General features: G+C 36.8%; 1 protein-coding gene across 7 annotated transcripts in view; it reads left to right on the forward strand.

The window, feature by feature from the left end:
• Positions 1-14,155, forward strand: part of LOC140533869 (prostaglandin-E(2) 9-reductase-like) — a 70,329-nt gene that overhangs the window by 2,439 nt on the left and 53,735 nt on the right. For all 7 annotated transcript variants that reach the window (XR_011977088.1, XR_011977087.1, XR_011977089.1 and 4 more), the window contains 4 exons: positions 3,802-3,969; positions 6,095-6,211; positions 12,268-12,345; positions 13,688-13,810. Coding sequence is in view for 4 of the 7 variants with exons in the window: in XM_072654204.1 (XP_072510305.1) it covers positions 3,802-3,969; positions 6,095-6,211; positions 12,268-12,345; positions 13,688-13,810 (486 nt within the window). In the remaining 3 variants the exon portion in view is untranslated. The remainder of the gene's footprint in view (positions 1-3,801; positions 3,970-6,094; positions 6,212-12,267; positions 12,346-13,687; positions 13,811-14,155) is intronic.

The following is a 14,155-nucleotide window of genomic DNA, read 5'->3' on the forward strand; positions in this document are numbered from 1 at the left end:
GGGGACTTTGGGAAAAGGGGATGGGGGGAATGGTGAAGGGACTTGTCATTGTAGGGTACACCCTCTCTACCTAAAATTTTTTGATTGTTAAGGTTACATAGTGTGAAGTTCTGGACTTATTGACTGAGTAGCTGGGGAAAGGTACAAGCCCAGGCAGGATTACCCTGACAAAAAAACAAAACATGGTATTTGGGCACCTTCGATCTTGGGAGTACAAACTGGAATCAGTTTAATACTTTCTGGTTTTTTAGCTAAGACACTGCCCCTAATTTCAAGAAACCCACAACCTAAAAGAGAAATAAGACACAAATTCAGAAAACTATAAATATATGTTATACAATAATTGCATTAGAGAGTTATACCACAAAGAATTATGAGAAGTTTGAAGTGGAGACTAATAACCAAGTGGGGAGAGGGAAAGATGGAATAAGGGAAGGCTTTCTGGACAAAATGATATTTAAATTGAGCTTTGTGATATGGTTTATTTTTAATACTTTTTCCAGTGGCCCTTTATTTCTTATATAACTTCATTGCATTATGACAAATAAGCATATACTATATACACATATAACATTTATGCTTTTTTGCCATTTGTTTTTGTTCTTAAGTAATGATCAATTTTTTTCAAAAGAATCACACACAGCTGAGAAATAGGAACACTCATTTCTATGTCCTTTCAATAAACATTAGATATCTGTCATATCTAATTTATCTAAGATTCTGTTCATGTTCTTATTTTTTCATATATTTTTTGTTATATTTATCTAGGTCTGAAGGAGTAATTTGAAGTACCTCATTATTATAGCTTTAGGGTTTGTTTCTCCTTGTAATTCATTTAGTTTTTTCCTTTGTTTTTATTAGTTATGCCATTGAGTACATGTATATTAAATATGAAGGCAGCTAGGTGGTGCAGTGGATAGAGCACCTGTGCAGGAGTCAGGAGGACCTGAGTTCAAATCTCACCTCAGACATTTGACACTCACTAACTGTGTGACCTTGGGCAAGTCACTTCACCCAAATTGCCTCATTCTGGGTCATCTCCAGTCATCCTGATGAATATCTGGTCACTGGATTCAGATGACTCTGGAGGAGAAGTGAGGCTGGTGACCTGCACAGCCCTCCCTCACTCAAAACAAAGTCAAGTGCAAGCCATGTCATTATTTCTCTGATGACATGGTCTTCTTTGGCAACAAAGGACGAACAAGGAGGAAGGAAGGATTAAGTATGAAATCAATTATTGCGTTACCTTTCAGCAGAACGTAGTTTTTTCTTTATCTCTTTTAAATTAAGTCTATTTTTGCTATTGCCTTGACTAAAATCATCATTATTGCCCTGGCTGTTTTGTGTTCAGATGAGTCATAACAGATTTTTGTCCCAGCCTCTTATTTAACTCTTTGTGAGTTTCAGGTATGTTTCTTGTAAACAATATATTGTTGGATTTTGTTTTCCAAATTCATTTCAACTTCTAGTTTACAGATGAATGCATCTCATTCACATTTACTTTATTTTCTCATTTTGTCTTCTAGAATCATTTATTTCTGTTTGGTCCATTCTGATTTTTAGGGAGTTTGTTTCTAAAGTTTTGTACCTCTTCTCTAAAGCTATTGCTCCCTTCCCCAGTTCTCTTCTCCATAATTATGATTTCTTTTGTAATACCTTTTTAAAACACTTATAATTTAAAAAAAAATTAGAAGTTTTCCTGTGGGCAAGCTTTTTTTCTTGTGGTTTTGATTATAAAATTTTTGCATTTTTCTCTTCTGGTTTATGCGTTTGTACACTCTGCATTCATAAAAGTTTTTTATTTTAATTTTTGATTCATTTTTGTTGGTGAGCTCTTAGGAGTTGAGTTCTAGCTTTCCTCTACTCTGGGGGACCAGATCAGGTTGAGCACCTTTCCTTTACAAAGTCTGTTGTCTTTCTTTAGGTGTTTCTCTTCACTATGGATTCCAAAGCTCTCCTTCCTTCTGGTCAGCCTTACTTAATAGCTTTTCCATTGAGCAGACAGAGAGAAGAAGGAGAAGCCTTTTCTTCACTTCTTAGTTATTCCATGCATGCCCTCCTCTGGTGAGAGAAACCTAGATGAAGAGTAATCCTTAAGGAGAAGAGAGGTTACTGTTCTTTGAGTCACAATCTTTTTTTCTTCTTCTTTCTATTCTCCCTTAAAAATATGGTAATAGTACCAGTAGTATGTGGGAAAAGCTGCTGAACCTGGTGCTATATTCCTCTAACCCATAACTTTTTTTTCTGAAAACCATTTTAGGATATGTAACATTCACCCTAATGTGACATTTAGTGTCTGTTACTCTTCAGTCATGCCTGACTCCGTGCTCCATACCACAACAGGCCTTTCACTATCTCTCAGTCTGTCCAAGTTCATGTTCATTGTTTCCATGACACTGTCTATCCATGTCCTCCTTTGCTGTCCCCTTTTCCTTTTGCCTTTCCTCTTTCCCAACATCAGGTCTTTTCCATTGTGTCCCATCTTCTCACTTTGTGGCCACAGTATTTAAGTTTCAGCTTCGGTATTTGACCTTCCAGTGAATAGCCTGAAATAATTTCTTTAAGTATTGATGGATTTGATATCTCTCATTGCTGTCTAAAGGACTCTCCAAAGTCTTCTCCAGCACCGCAATTTGAAGGCATTAATTCTGTGATGCTCAGCTTTCCTTATAGTACAACTCTCACAATATAAATACAGTACACAGAAAATATACCTATCAGAATTCAAAGCACCACTTACAAGCTGCTTCCAATGAGGCAAACTCTAGCAACAGTAAAGAGAATACATAACAACAACATACATACATGTCAAAAAGTACAAAACATTGTATATAATTCAAAAATAAGTTATACTGAGGTGACAAAGTATCCAGTTACCCTGCAATATCATTATTTTGCCTATTTCTTGATTGGATGGTTCTAATTCTTTTCTGATTCATTTGTCTTTCCACATCTGTACCTAAAGTAGTTGTTGGCAAAATCTCACTCCCAACATTTCTAACTCTATGATTTTGCCCTCTTATCCTTATTAATATGACAGCTGAGGTTATAGGTATAGACTCCCTAACAGTAATTCTGAACTCTCTGTCTTGCCCTTTAAGGGGATTCTTGAATTTCAGTTCAAGTATATAGCCATGGGTAGTGGATATCAAGTTAATTTTCTCTTTTTTCCCCAATCCATGATTGGTAGTGATTCTCTGAAGTTCATCTTTTTTTCATTTTTCCCCTAATGCACTGAATGTTTTCTCTCACACTTTACTTTGTTGAAAGCTTTTCTCCTCCTTTAGGCCTTTAGTGACTTTGCAATGTCAATTAGTGTTGCTCACTTTTCTTGCAAAGTACTCTGCTGTCTTCCAGTAGCTTGGAATTCAAAATGCTTTAAAGAAAACATTCTATTAAACTGTGAGCTATGGGAGGAGGAAAGGTATGGAATGTAGCAGCAGATCCCCAAACTAAAATTTGAAGACTAAAGTCTAAGCCAAAGAATTCAGCTGACCCTGGGCCTATCTTTCAAAATGTCTTATTCTTTCTATGGCCTAACAGTGAAATGGCTTAGAATGGCCAAATGGAAAAATGAACAATTATCAGGATCTAAAGAAATTAAATAACAAAATGCAGCTGTGTGTGTGTGGAAGAACTTGAGTAGCACTTGACCAAGAAAAAGACAAGCAAGGGAGAAAGTGGAGCTGGAGAGATAGATGGAAGGAGAAACTACAGTTAGATAAACATGTTTAGGGAAGGAGGTTCATTGGGTTAAGGTGTCTTTATCCAGGCTGAAATTCTGTCCCTTTGAGTCTCTAGGTTCCCAAAAGTGAAACTGGGATGGCCACAAAGGTGGCCATTGAAGTGGGTTTCCGCCATATTGATGGGGCTTTCGCATATGGAAATGAAAAAGAAGTTGGACAGGCAATTCGAGCAAAAATTGCAGATGGGACGGTGACCAGAAAGGACATATTCTGCACAGGCAAGGTATACAAAAAAGTGATTGAGTTTTGTGAGTTTTTTTCATGTTAAAAAAAAATGTAATTAACTATAAATAGTATTCTATGAGGAGCAAAGAGGAATCCTCCCAACCAGTGCAATCTAAACAACCAAAATGTGTTTTGCTGCATAAAGGAAAAGAGGAAGGCTAGCTAGTGTTGATGAGAAACAATGGAATTTAACTCTCAATCATTTCATTTCAAAAGTAGATTGGCCATTCAGTTGATAAGCAAGATGCACACTTGTATAAGGATATTCCTTAAAGAACAGACAGTGTCTTTGTTCTTCAGGAGCTTACTCGCCTATATGGTAAAATATAGATATTTAATTTCCCCAAATACATAATGAAACAATCACCTCAGGGTCCATGATAGAAATAAGCACTCCCAGGAAAAATGATTAAGGAACTGTAGTAATCATATTTTCTGAATGAAAAGCAATGAGAATATTCTTCTTATTATGACATGTCAAATGTTATTTTTTTAGTATTTAGCAAACACTATTTTGAAATGACAGTTTCATAACAGTGATAATACATTAAATTTAATCTTGAAGACTAAAATCTAAATTATTCCTACCTTTAGTAAGGATGTAAGTTTCTTGACTAAACTGTGAGAAGAATGTATGGAGATGATCACTTGATAGATTTTTTTTTTAATTAATGAATGGAAAGTGGAGTTAATTTGGAGGACATAATATACTTATTGTGGAAATTAGTGTTTGACAAACCTATATGTTTTGCAAATTAGAAATTATTTGTTAAATTCCAGAATAAATGTAAATGATGCAAATCATAAATATGTAGTTAATCATTGGTCGTTCTTTAAAAACACCTTATCATTGGGGAAACAGAACAATGCCTTAAAGAGAAGACAAAAAGTTACAACACTGTAACTTCTTTTTAAGGAAGTTTACATGGACTTAACTGATTCTGAACAGGCGTAATATGCCCTCTAATTTGGTGGAAATTCAGCAACATACTATTCAATTACCATCTCCTGGGTTTAATTTAAAGGTATTCTCATAGTCTTGTTTTGATATCTATATTTAACTAGATTTAGACAAGAAAAGGTTTAAACTACACTTTATGAAATTTATCTAACTCATTCTTATTCTTTTCATTTGGTCCCCCATGGTGGCTGGTTTCTGGCACTTTGACCTTGAGACTTGCAGAAGATACCAGTCATTACATTAATTTTGGGGGGGGGCAGGTAATTAAATTGTATTAAAGGTTTATAAAATGGAATAGAGAGAAAAGTAAATAATAAGGGATTAAAGTAATAGTAATGTTGAGTACCATTTCCTAAAACCTCCTACCAAGCTGCAGGCATAGAAAGTTGCAAGTCTAGCCTATTTTCTGTTGTGTTGTACTAAATCATCTTTGTGTTCAATCTTAGGAAACAACATAGGGAAAACCAGGCACTTACCCAACAGACAAGGTGAAGGTGAAAGTGTTGTACCTCAATGCCTACTTGTCTGTCATCTTTTTGACATTTGATTCTGTAGCTACTGTTTCCTTGCATAGGTGGAAGAAAATCTAAGTAGGTTTCCAAAACACAGTTTCAAGAATATCCAAAATTCTAGCATTAACTTGAGTTGGGAGGAGACTTCATTGTTCAGTGGGTCAGGTAGTTTTGGCCCAGGAGTACTCCATGAGTACTTCTTCTCCTCTTTACTTTTCTAGCTCCACACTTGTCTAGTACTTCTTTTATAACCCCCTGATTCAGAGATGTCTCCAGACTGGGTGTACATTCACTCAGAACCTCCTTCAAGAGGCAGTTCAGGACCTTCCCTCTACTGGGTAAATTTCTTGAGGTCCCAAAAGGTCACTTTTGCAATTTACAAAGGAGGTGACGTCTCTTTTGAATCTCTGAAGAACTCTTGGAGGCAGATAGCATTTTATTTATTATCCCTCATTTTACAAAGAAAGGAACAGGCACGGAGATTAAGTGATAAGAATGAACTTTAGGAGCTTTTCATAATTTTTCTGTAAATTGGCCATTCTGGGAACTCAATCTGCTATCCTGTCATTGACATAATTTGTCCCTTCTGTTGATATTGCTTTGATAAAGAATGTACAATATTACTTTGAATATTCCTTCAATCCCTTTAGCTTTGGAACACATGTCACCGCCCAGAATTGGTCAGGCCTGCCCTGGAAGAGACCCTGAAGAACCTCCAGCTTGATTACCTTGACCTTTACATTATACATTTTCCTTTGTCTTTTACAGTAAGTACTAGAACCTCCTCTAGGTGTAAAAAGACTTTTGAGTTACATGTCTCTATTTTTTGCCTTAGCATTTTTCAGTTCTGCTTCTATAAGAATTGGAGAAATGTTTTGCCCTTGCTCAGGCTTTGTCTAGAGGACTACAGATAAGTGTTGACAGGCTTGTGTGTCAGTGTGCTAATATTTAAAGTAGATGCCTACAAGTAGGTATTTGCTAAGGATACCTTGATATAGCCTTAAGAGATGAGACTGGTCATGATGGCAAATGCCCATAGTCCTGTGTCAGGGAATTCTCTTGATTTCTGGGAAGAGTCATACAGTCAGCAGGGTCAAATAATTGTGGGTCAAAGATAGTAGGAAAAAACTTAGAGATTTATTAGAGTGCTATGGAATCTGCTCTTGATAATCACAAGTTCATATTCCTTTGATTTAGATTTGGTTTTTATGACCTTCAGGCTCCTTAGAATACACAGCCAATCAGTAGTGTTGTATAGCAACTTAGGACAGAAAAAAAAAAACAAACCATTACACAGAAAAGTCTTGGGGTATCAATCAAAGGAGAAAAAGAAGTGATTGCAACGTACATGGTAGGATTTACTGTTAATGAAAAAAGATGTTCAAGAATGGGGGATAAGCAGAAGAGAATGAAGTTTTACAATTAGTCTTTGACGATTGTGAAAACAGTCCTTTTAGAAAAACCTTCAGTATCACTTATCAAAAACATGAAGAAGCTACAGCAGTAGGATAATCCATCCTCAAGTTCATACTCTCATTGCATGGGGATGAGGGACTTTATAATGTTAGACCACTAGGACATTTGGAGATTTCTACATTTTTAGTCCATCAAGATGTCACATAATATTGGTGTTGCCTATTTTTCTCTACACCTGGTCCTGGGGAGGCTAAGACTGGTAGACTGCTTAAATTAGAGAGTTCTGAGCAATAGTGCTGCTGCCTACCCATTGTTCAGATCAAGACCAGCACAGATCTAGTGAGTTCCCCAGAATTCCTTTAGAAGGGACCAATGACCATAGATTAGAAACATAGCAAGATTGTTTAATTAATTTTTTGATGTAACATGTAGGACACATACACATTTGACTTTTGTGTTTGCATAAGTTGTGAGGTATTAATCTAAATCTAATCTCTTCCATACTACTATCCAATTTTCTCAGCAGTTCCTGTTAAATAGTGAGTACCTATTCCAGTAACTAAGGTCCTCTTTTTGTTGAATATTTGCACCAGTATGTTGTAAACTTAATCTCTTACACTGTTAAAAGTTTCTATTTCTTTTAGTTTCTGAATAATTATTTAAATTATTATTTTGCGTGTTTGATCCACTCATCTCCGTATGCAATTTCTTAAATGGAGTTATGTTCCAGGGCCAGGCAAGGGCACTTGCTGGGCTTTTGGGTGAAGTTGTTGGCTCTGTTTGGACTTGGCATGGATTCCTTAGTTTCTTTCTTTCTTTCTTTCTTTCTTTCTTTCTTTCTTTCTTTCTTTCTTTCTTTCTTTCTTTCTTTCTTTCTTTCTTTCTTTCTTTCTTTCTTTTTTTGCTTGAATTGAGATATTTTCTCTTTAATTAATTAATTAATTTTTAGTTTTCAACATTTATTTCCACAGGTTTCTGAGTTCCAAATTTTCTCTCCATCTCTCCCCTCCCCACCCCAAGATACCATGTATTCTGATTGTGCTTTTCCCCAATCCCGCTCCCTTCTATCACACTCCTGACCTCCCTTATCCCCATCTTCACCACCTCCTTGTAGGGCAAGACAGATTTCCATACCCCTCTCCCTGTAACCTCTCATTTCCCAGATGCATGCAAAAACAGTTCTCAACATTTGTTCCTAAAACTTTGAATTCCAATTTCTCTCCCTTCCTCCTCCCCACCCATCCCCATTGAGAAGGCAAGCAATTCAATATGGGCCATACTTGTGTAGTTATGCAAAAGAGTTCCATAATAGTCATGTTATGAAAGACTAACTATCTTTCCCTCCATGGTATCCTGCTCCTGCACTTATTCTATTTTCTCTTTTGACCTGGTTCTTCCCCAAAAGCATTTACTTGTAAGTATTCCCTCCTCCCATTTGCCCTCCCCTGTACCATCCCCTCCCACACCCCACTTATCCCCTTCTTCCCTACTTTCCTGTTGGGTAAGTTAGATATTCATACCAAATTGAGTGTCCATGTTATTCTCTCCTTAAGTCAAATATGATGAGAGTAAGCTTCACTTTTTTCCCTCTCACCTTTCCTGTTTCCTCCTCCATTGAAAAAGCTTTTTCTTGCCTCTTATGAGAGATAATTTGCCCCATTCCATTTCTCCCTTTCTCCTCTCAATATATTCCTATCTCAATCTTAATTTTATTACTTTTTAGGTATCATCCCTTCCTATTCAAGTTAGCTTGTGCCCTCTGGCTATATGTGTATTATCCCTCCAACTACCCAAATACTGAGAAAAGTCTCAGGAGTTTAAAATACCATATTTCCATGTGTAAATGTAAGCAGTTCAACGTTAGCAAGTCCCTTGTTATTTCTCTTTCCCGTTTACCTTTTCAAGCTTCTCTTGATTCTTGTGTTTGAAAGTCATATTTTCTATTCAGCTCTGGTCTTTTCATCAAGAATGCTTGAAAGTCCTCTATTTCATTGAATTACCATTTTTTCCCTTGAAGTATTGTATTCATTTTTGCTGGGTAGGTGATTCTTGGTTTTAATCCTAGTTCCTTTGACTTCTGTAATATCATATTCTAGGCTCTTCAATCCCATAATGTAGAAGCAGCTAGATTGTGCATTATCTTGATTGTATTTCCACAATACTTGAATTGTTTCTTTCTGGCTGCTTGCTATGTTTTTCCCTTGACCTGGGAACTCTAGAATTTGGGTACAATATTCCTAGGAGTTTTTCTTTTTGGATCTCTTTCAGGGAGTGATTGGTTATTCATTTCAATATTTATTTTACCCTGTGGTTCTAAAATATAATGATAATTTCATGAAAGATGATCATGCCTTTCAAGCAGTCCCATAATTTTTACTGTATCTCTCTTATGTCTATTTTCCAGATCAGTTGTTTCTTCGCTGAGATATTTCAAATTGTCTTCTATTTTTTTGTTCTTTGGGTTTTGTTTGTAATTTCCTTGTTTCTCATAAAGTAATTAGCTGCCATCTGCTCCATTCTTATTTTTAAAGAATTCTTCATTAAGCTTTTGTACGTCCTTTTCCATTTGGCTAATTCTGCTTTTTAAAGCATTCTTTTCCTCATTGGCTTTGTGGACCTCTTTTGCAATGTGGGTTACTCTACTTTTAAAGGCATTATTTTCTTCAGCATTTTTTGGGTCTCCTTTAGCAAGCTGTTGACTGGATTTTCGTGATTTTCTTGCAACTCTATCATTTCTTTTCCCAATTTTTCTTACACTTCTCTTATTTGATTTTCAAAATCCTTCTTGAGCTCTTCCATGGCCTGAGACCATTGCATATTTTTTTTTGGAAACTTTGGATGTAGAAGCCTTGAGTTTTGGGTCTTCCTCTGATATATTCTTTATTCTTCCTCATCTGAAAAGATAGAAGAAAATACCTGTTCCCCCAAAAAGTAACCTTCTATGATCTCATTTTTTCCCCTACTTCTTGGGCATTTTCCTAGTCAGTTACTCAACTTTTGAGTCCTTTGTCAAGTGAGGGTATGCTCGAGGGACCTGCAAGTTCTCAGTTCCTCCAAAGTGATATAATGAAGGGAGAAGTGTTTACTCCTCTCCTGGCCTGTGTTCTGGTCTGGGAGCAAGTACAAGGTTTTCTGCTCAGGATCTGTGCTTAGGGTTCCCTCTCCAGAGCTTCTACCATCTTCACACTGCCAGGGCTTCTCTTCATCCCAGAACTGCCATTCAGAACTGAGATAAGAGCAGCTGCTTGATTCCCCCAGGGTCTTTGGGCTGAGGGGTTCCAAAAATGGATGCTGTTGGTGCAGTGGCTGCCACTGCCTTGAGGCCAGATCCAGATACACTCCCTTCTCACCCAGGTGAAAGAGCTTTCTCACTGATTTGAAGCTATTTTTGGCATTTTTGAGTTGTGAAATCTGGGAACCACAGATAATGCCTGTGATTTCATGACCTGAATCTTGCTCTAGTCCTGTCCATGCCCTGCAACCAAGGCTGAACTATGCTCCCCTATGAGTCTGGTGCAATAGACCTTTTCTGTCAGCCTCCCAGGCTGTCTTGGGCTGGAAATCTCTTTCATTCTTTTATTTTGTGGCTTTTGCTGCTCTAGAAGTTGTTTAGAGTCATTTCTTTTGCTCAAATGTTAAGGATTATGGGGGTACAGCTAGAATAGACCTGTCCTACTACTCCACCATCTTGGCTCTGCCATGATTCCTTGGGTTGTTGCACTGACCTCCATCTCTTAGAATTTGGCTTCCCATGTTCTCTGACATTTGTAGAGCTGGGTTTTAAGGCTCATCCATGGCATCACATTTCAGAGTGTTTAGATTCTCTTATCTTTGATCTTGGCTGTTCTGACCTAAGCTCAGTAGCATGTCAGTAATTCTTCCAGCTGTTCCTCCCCAGGGTTTTCAAGGTCTTCACCCTAGAGCTTTCTCATGTGAGTCCTCCATTCTTGCAGAACCTAGACCTAGAACATTGCAGACTATAGATTATGCTCAGGAGGAGGGAAAGGGCGTGCTTTTCTTGTCTGTGGGCTGCTGAATGATTTTGTATAATTCTGGAGTAGAAGATTTTACTTACTATAGTTTCTCAGTAATTTATGATCATTTGTTCTGTGTGACATGAAGTTTAGTTCTGCTAAAGCAAGTATGTAGGAGCTGGGCTGCCTGACTCTACTTCTGGAGGCTGACTTCTTTAACAGCTTTTGAAATGTAAGGGGCAGGAGCAGTTAGTGGATAGAGCACAGGCCCTCAAATAAGGAGGACTTCAATTCACATTTCAACCTGAGTTCAAATTTGGCCTCAAATTCTCACCAGATGTATGACTGATCAAGTCACTTAGCCTCAATTGAGTCTAAAACAAAATGCAAGGGATCAAAGTAATTTGTGAAATGTCAACAAGTCCAAGTAGCCATAAGAGTCAGGATGATGTTCCAATGCTTACATATTAAAAGGGGAACCTCACTATATCTTTTGGTCAGTGAGGAGGAAAGAAAAATTGTATGGGTCTTTAAAGAAGATATTCTATAGAAAGAGAAGATTGGGGTTGAAGAGATAGATGAATCATACTATTATCTGTGCTAACATAAGGAAAAAAGATGAAATGAACAGCAGACTTTACTGAGCTGAGGAGGGAGAAGATGAGAGTGCAAGAGGGAAGAAGAATGAATGTGTTGGGGGGGCTGGATTTATTCAACCAAAAAAACCTACAACTATGGAAGGCAAAGAAATAAAAATGAATTAAAGGTTTAGCAGTTTGGTTCTGGGCCACAGATTACAAAATAGGAATTACTAAAGCTGTCCAATAGTGAATTCTTTCCTTTTGGTAAACCCAGAGGCTAGCTCAGGGCCACTAAACTCTCATAGTTGATTAATCAATGTTTTATGAGTGAGTGACTGAATGGATATACATGACTACAATTTTATAAAAAATTATAGGCTTTTCAAGTTAAAGGACACATATTTTCTTTTTAAATGTCAATATAGTACCAAGTTAAAAAGTGTTACTTGCACATAGAGAACCATGTGATTAAATTGGGCAGTTTTCCTTAATTCTCTCGGAAATATACTCCTTTATGGTATTTAATTAAATGTTTGTTGATAAATGTTTTGTGTAAAATTATCAATAAAGTTTTAAATATTTCATAAAATGAAAAGGTTTGATTTACATGATCTCTAAGATTTTTTCCAGGTCTAAATCTCTGATCCTTTGGATTTGTATTATAATTATCTAGGTATTTGATTTCTATTAGTTGATAAACTCCTATAAGTTCAGAAATTCAACATCATTTCATGTTTTATTTGTGGCATCTGGCACTGTGCCTTATGCAACATACAAAATAGGTTGAATTGAATAGAATCACTCACTTGCTTGAGAGTCTCCAAACAACAAGTTTTCCTTCTCCAATTACAGCCTGGCAAAGAGATATATCCAATGGATGAAAATCAGAAACCAATCGGTGACTCTGTAGATTTGCGTGATACTTGGGAGGTAGGTGAATTGTGGAAACAGACAGCAAAAAATATCCTGTTGCTTTGAGGTGAAGTTATCCCACCTAAAAGTTATTGTAACTGGAGAGGAAGATCCTCAGGAAGCTGGAACTGAATTTTATCAAATGAAAAGATGCAAGACACTTTGTTAAATGGAATACGTACAGGGCTAGAAACCTAGACTTCTAATTTTAAGTTGAAAGTGAATTTTATCAAATGAAAGGATGGAAGGCAGCTTGTGAAATGGAATATGTGCATGGCTAGAAACACAAACCTCTAACTTTAGCTCTGACACTGATTTGGGGATGCTGAGTGAGTCATATCAGCTATCATTTGAAGAATGAGGGCAATTGGACTAAAAGACAGTGAAGTCTCTTCTTCCTAGCGATATACGCTATTATTCCATATTAATATAAAATGAATGTCAGTGGGGATTAAACGAGGCTTCACACACTAATCAGAAAATCCAGGGAATTATGTACTTTAAGAATGATGTACTTTAAGATGTTGTTGAAGCACCCTCTGTTTGTAACAATAGGATCTTGGGTCCCTTCAGGTGGGTTATAGGATGGAGAGAAGAGTAGAGGTGCACTCCCAGGGTTTCTTCTAACCTCCCAGAAATTTAGACATCTTGTCATATTCAGATCAAGGGGAAAGAACCCAGGACTCATTGAATGGGAATGGCAAGTGAGAGAGTAATTGGTGTGTTAGAAAACAACAAAAAGTAAAGACAAGAGAAAGTAGATTAAAGCTGAGGGTGGGAGATTTCTTTTTCTGGTGATTGTTACTGTTTTTGTTTCTTGGCAGTAGAGATTTTGTCACCCATTTCAGACTGAAAGGCTAATTTGATATTTTGGAATACCTTGCCTTTGGATCATAAGATTTTAAATTTCATTTCCTGAAATTGTCACCTAACTTCCAAATTTTCATACTTTGATTGAAAATGTATATGGGAGTCAGTGTCACATAGATGAAACTCAGTTAATATTTGCTTTTTAAAACTAGAAATATGCCTGATGAAGAGCTGTCTTCTGAACCAGCATAGCAAAGAGGTCAGAAGACCAGTACTCAAACCATAGTTTGGTTGCTCACTGTGTTGCACTTGGCAATAATTTCTCTTGATCCTGCTTTCCTTGACCAAAAAAGGAAAGAAAGAGAAGTTTTAACGAAATTGTATCTAAAGTCCCTTCCAGCTTTTAATTCTGTAGTATGACCTCTCCTGAGGTTCTTTTTTCAAATTAGAGGCAAGGAAGTGAAAAAACCAAGGCTAGGTGATCAATGGGGGATTCTACTCAACATGGTCTCCAAGGTTCTATAGTGGTTCACAGTCCTTCTCTACTCAGGCCATGGAGAAATGTAAGGATGCAGGCCTTGTGAAATCTATTGGAGTGTCCAACTTCAACCGCAGGCAATTGGAGATGATCCTGAACAAAACTGGGCTGAAATATAAACCTGTCTGCAATCAGGTAAAACAATTCTTTTTCTAGTGCAGTTTTTGTCCTAGCCTTCCTTTTCCTGACAAATGAATGGAGGGACAATAACTCTCTATAATTCTTATCTTCATCATAATCCTACATCACATTTTTTGTTCTTGAAACTATTTCTTCCTACTCATATTTTCCTAGTTTTTAATAAGTAAAATTTATTTCTTTAATCCTTTCAAATGGAAAATTTTTCAGATATGCAAGGTTTCATCTAATAAAATCCATATGGTCTTTTTAGTCTATTTTTATTAAATAGTTGATTCTATTCAGAACTGCTCAGATAACTAATACCTGAAAGCTCTGTTTCTTTCAACATATGTAAAGTTT

The sequence above is a fragment of the Notamacropus eugenii genome, chromosome 3 (genome assembly GCF_028372415.1).
Source record: "Notamacropus eugenii isolate mMacEug1 chromosome 3, mMacEug1.pri_v2, whole genome shotgun sequence".
In the NCBI taxonomy this organism is placed as follows: Eukaryota; Metazoa; Chordata; class Mammalia; order Diprotodontia; family Macropodidae; genus Notamacropus; species Notamacropus eugenii.